At 35.5% G+C, this 4174-nt stretch overlaps 1 protein-coding gene across 1 annotated transcript; it reads right to left on the bottom strand.

Moving 5' to 3' along the window:
• Positions 1 to 1419: 1419 nt before the first annotated feature.
• LOC149556693 (uncharacterized) lies at positions 1420 to 2311 on the bottom strand. The gene has a single exon (XM_089785904.1). The coding sequence runs from the start codon at positions 2303 to 2305 to the stop codon at positions 1823 to 1825; it is 483 nt and encodes a 160-aa protein (XP_089642030.1). The 5' UTR covers positions 2306 to 2311; the 3' UTR covers positions 1420 to 1822.
• Between the last annotated feature and the right edge of the window lie 1863 nt (positions 2312 to 4174).

The raw sequence follows: 4174 nt of genomic DNA, 5'->3' as shown, positions 1-4174 counted from the left end.
GTATATCATATGAAAGACACAAAGACCTTTGGGAACGAAAACACTAACATTGCTCAGAATCTCGTGAAGATTCTCAACAAAGTAAGTATAAAACTGAATTTACTTTGGCTTTTGATTGCTAGGTGTATAATGAGATTCTTTCCATTAGACAGAAGGGAGAAACCCTCGAAAAGAGTTTGTAGAATGAAGTGGAGGTAAGGAAAAGGATGGAAGGTACCTATGACAATATCCTGGACTAGTTGAAGAGTTTTGAGGAAGAATTAATAAACCCTTAAAGGATAGTGACAAAAAGGTCCACTCCTCCATCTTGAAGTTGATGGATGATAAAGGGTAAACAAATTTCGAGGATATTGAGCTTAAAATTGACTTGAACACCAAAGATAGAGGGTAATGTTGATGGTCTTGGGAAAAGAATGAGGGGAAGACTCAATAGAAAGATGACAACGATGGCTCAGAAGAATCCTAAAGATACTCTTGATGTGAGGGAGATTCAGGTTGCTAATGCTCTTATGACCCATTTGGTTGGAGGCATAGGAATGGAGAATATGAATGCATATTGGGAATAGGAGTGGCCATTCCAATAACAACTATTTTTTGGAATGGGTATAAGCTCATTTTAGAGGCAAAATGAGAACATGTATTCCTATTCCCCAAACATATTCCAAATTTTCTATTCCTATTCCAGCAACCAAATGGGAGGCTGGCTTAGGTTTGGGTTCTCTAATTTTTTTTATTAGTGTGTTTTGTTTGTTTATGATTTTATGTTGGTTCCAATTGCTAGCATGCAAAATGTTATGTTGGCTTATTTATATTTCCAACATAGTACTTTTACACAGTACTATTTATTTTTAATAATCTAATACTTTGTGAGTTCTAGATTCTGATAAACCTATTTTTACCTTAATCCAATTTTTTATTATAAAAATGATTAATATAGATATAATATATCTAAAAATGATTTCGATTATAAAATTCATGGCGAATCTCGAGACAAAATGCACTAAAGACAAAACAAAGTCAAACTTTTCTTTTTTTTCCAATTCGTAGTAATTTTTTTTCCAATTTTTTTTTGTTGTTTTACAAACTATGATCATGAAGATCAAATACTGAAATTTCCGAAAATCCATGATGTTTTCGATTTTTTGAAAATTAGTCAATTATACAGTTTTGTAGAAAGATAGCCACGTCCCAAAATAATCGCCTCCCAAATACCACCAGAGCCTGGAATTGATTAGCATATAGACTTTACCTATTAGTATATTTACTAGCTGGAAAAAGTCAGTCAATAAACGAAACGACGTTCTGCACGGGCGTCAAAACGTGGATTTGTATTCAACATCTCGTCTGTATGGGAATGGTGTCTTGTTTGCTCTTCACAAATTGTACATTTCCGGATTCCCTCATAGCCAAAAACCCTCATGGCAGTAGAAAAAGGAGTTAATATTATATACACTTTATAACATTTTTTATGTTGAGATTTACATCTGCAAGCATGCTTGTGCAGAGAGACAGAAAGTCTGTGGGTAACCCAATTCAAATAGGGTCGTCATAATTTTTTTGTTATCTGATACATGGGTCTATAAACTGATCTATTGGACTAAAAATCATGATCTGAAACAATCAAAGAAATTCAATCAGAAGACGATCCAGACCATATCTTAGCAAAACTTGACCCCAATAACAATTTGAGTTTTGAATCTCTGAAGACTGCGCGCCACTACGCTGCGTTGTTGTGGCCTTTTACTGAGCTGAACAAAGCGGGCAACAGCCATACCTTGAGGTCATATGGCAGAGCTTGCTGGGCTGCGGAAGACTAGCGGTTTCAGGAAACAGCGGTGGTCACATGGCGGAGCCTGCTGGGCTTTGGGCAAAATGAGCTTCTCCTTTGCAATTGATTAGAGGACGGTCGTATGAGAGCAGAGAGGGCTTTCTTCATCCATTCTCCTCCTTCCACGCCGCCGATTCTCACAAGCGAATTCTTCATGGCCGATCTGCGCGCATGAAGCTGAGAATTGTTAGAAGAAGAAGGGGGCCGATTCTTGTGGAGATTGCAACGGAACGAGCCCGGGTGATTACTGGGCGAGCACATACATGTCTTCTTCGCTGAAGCAAACGGAAACGGAACGGCTGCTCTCTGCCCGGCCATGGCTGACTGCTGAACCGAACGGACCGGTGAACGATCCTGCAGATCCGCCATCGCTGACACAGTCGATCTGGCTAAGTCGAGGGCGATTACAGGAGATTGCCGGTTATAAGAACGGGAGAGGAAGAGAGGCAGAACGGGGGCGCTGCATCTACTCGCCATTGCTTTGGATGTGAAAAAATTCGAGAGACGAGAGGCTGAATATATAATCCAGAGCGAATATCCCTTTCTAGCCGTTTCGTCTGCACGTATGCCACTTGTCGGCTCCGTGTCCATCCCGCGTCGCGTTTCAAACGCTTTGGACCACATATCAGTTTCAACTTATATTTTATTCCGCGTTGCTTTGTTCAGATTTGGGCACCTGGCCAGCACATTGTGACACGTAGACGCACCCAGCCGGCTGAAAACATAGTTTAGTATTATTCTTGCTCTTCGTAACCCTAAAAGACCCATCGAGACAATTATTGATATACAAGTCAGTTTCAAATTATATATTTTTAATTCCACCTGGATTTGTGCAGATTTGGGGCGTGGTTTTATAGCAAAATAGTGCCGGCTTCGGAGTATAATCTAGTAATCATCGTTTACCATAGGCTAGCTGTACTAAGTTGTCTCGGGTGCACATAACTTTTTTAACAGGCTTATATTAATTTAATACATAATAGAATAACATATTAATTTGCTGAAGAATATTATCTTTCTAAGAACATAGGCAAAGTTTGTCGGAGATATAGTATTGCCGGTTTATCTTTTTATTTTAATAATCATTATCATTCTTTTCATCGACAATGGACAATCATATATAAGATCACCACAAGTTTCTGACTGCTTCTGTAAATGGGGCACCCTATCATTATCATTAAACGATGATTTCTGTTTTAATGTTTAAATATATTTTATATTTCTTTTATCCCTGTCTTTGGAAAACAATAGATTGTAAAATATTGTTATTAGCTGGAAGCATTAATTATTTGTTATATTATTATATTACTATTTTAGATCTTCAAATCTTTTAATTTTTTAAAATTTGTTTCTACATATATTTAAAAAAATATCAAAGTACTGATAAAAATAAAAAGAACAAAAATATATTAATAAATGATCAATAAGAATTATTGATTATAATGGATTTAGATATATTTATGTAGACTATAGTGATGAGAGTGCTTGTAATTAAGGGTGAGTGTATGGAAAGTTCTACTAAGGGCTTGATCCTTAGTGGACTCTTTGTTAACCTTCCAACTTCACCAATAGACAAAGAGTGATATGAGAATTTAATGTATTCTTGTTTATATGTTTACATTTTTATTTTAGATTCCTTTTCTTCTTTTTAATGATTATATATATATATATATAAAACTAAACAACAATATTGTTTTTGATATAGCTATTCATTCTAATTATTTCTTCCCACTTGTTTGATTATTATTTCAAATTAAAGAAATAAACAATACAATATTACTTTTCATTTTGTAATTTGATAAAATATTTACTATAAAATCTATAAAAGTTATAAAGATAAACATGTTATTATTATATCAAACCTATTGATGTTCATGGAAGACAAATAAGTATAGCTACTAATGAGGATTGTGAAATTATACTCCAAAGCTGGCAATATTAACATTTCAATATAAATCCACTCTCCAAATTTGAATAAATCCACCTGGAATTGAAAAAAGGTTGAAATTGACTTGTACATTCTATTGATAGGGCTTTACAGTTGCCAATAGCAAATTATAATGAAAATGGTGTGAAGGAATAAGCCTAAACTCTGGTTTCAACTGGCTAAGAGCATCCACGATTCACAATTTACTGGCCAAGTGCCCCAAATCTGCACAAATCAATGTGGAATAAAATATAAGCTTGTTGGTAAACAGATTTGTCACTTAGAAAATACATGATTTAGCCCAATGGAGAGTGTGGCAAATTGATGTCTCCAGCAGTTGGATAGGCCCTTGATATCTGGCCTTCCTTTGCGTTTAGAGGGGTAGCTCCCTCGTAAGATAAAATTTTTAATTTTTCAATAAA

This window comes from Cupressus sempervirens, chromosome 5 (genome assembly GCF_028749045.1).
Source record: "Cupressus sempervirens isolate cs-2001-9-10 chromosome 5, ASM2874904v1, whole genome shotgun sequence".
Classification (NCBI taxonomy): domain Eukaryota; kingdom Viridiplantae; phylum Streptophyta; class Pinopsida; order Cupressales; family Cupressaceae; genus Cupressus; species Cupressus sempervirens.
Note: the sequence above shows the minus strand (reverse complement) of the source record. Positions and strands in the feature narration are given on the sequence as shown.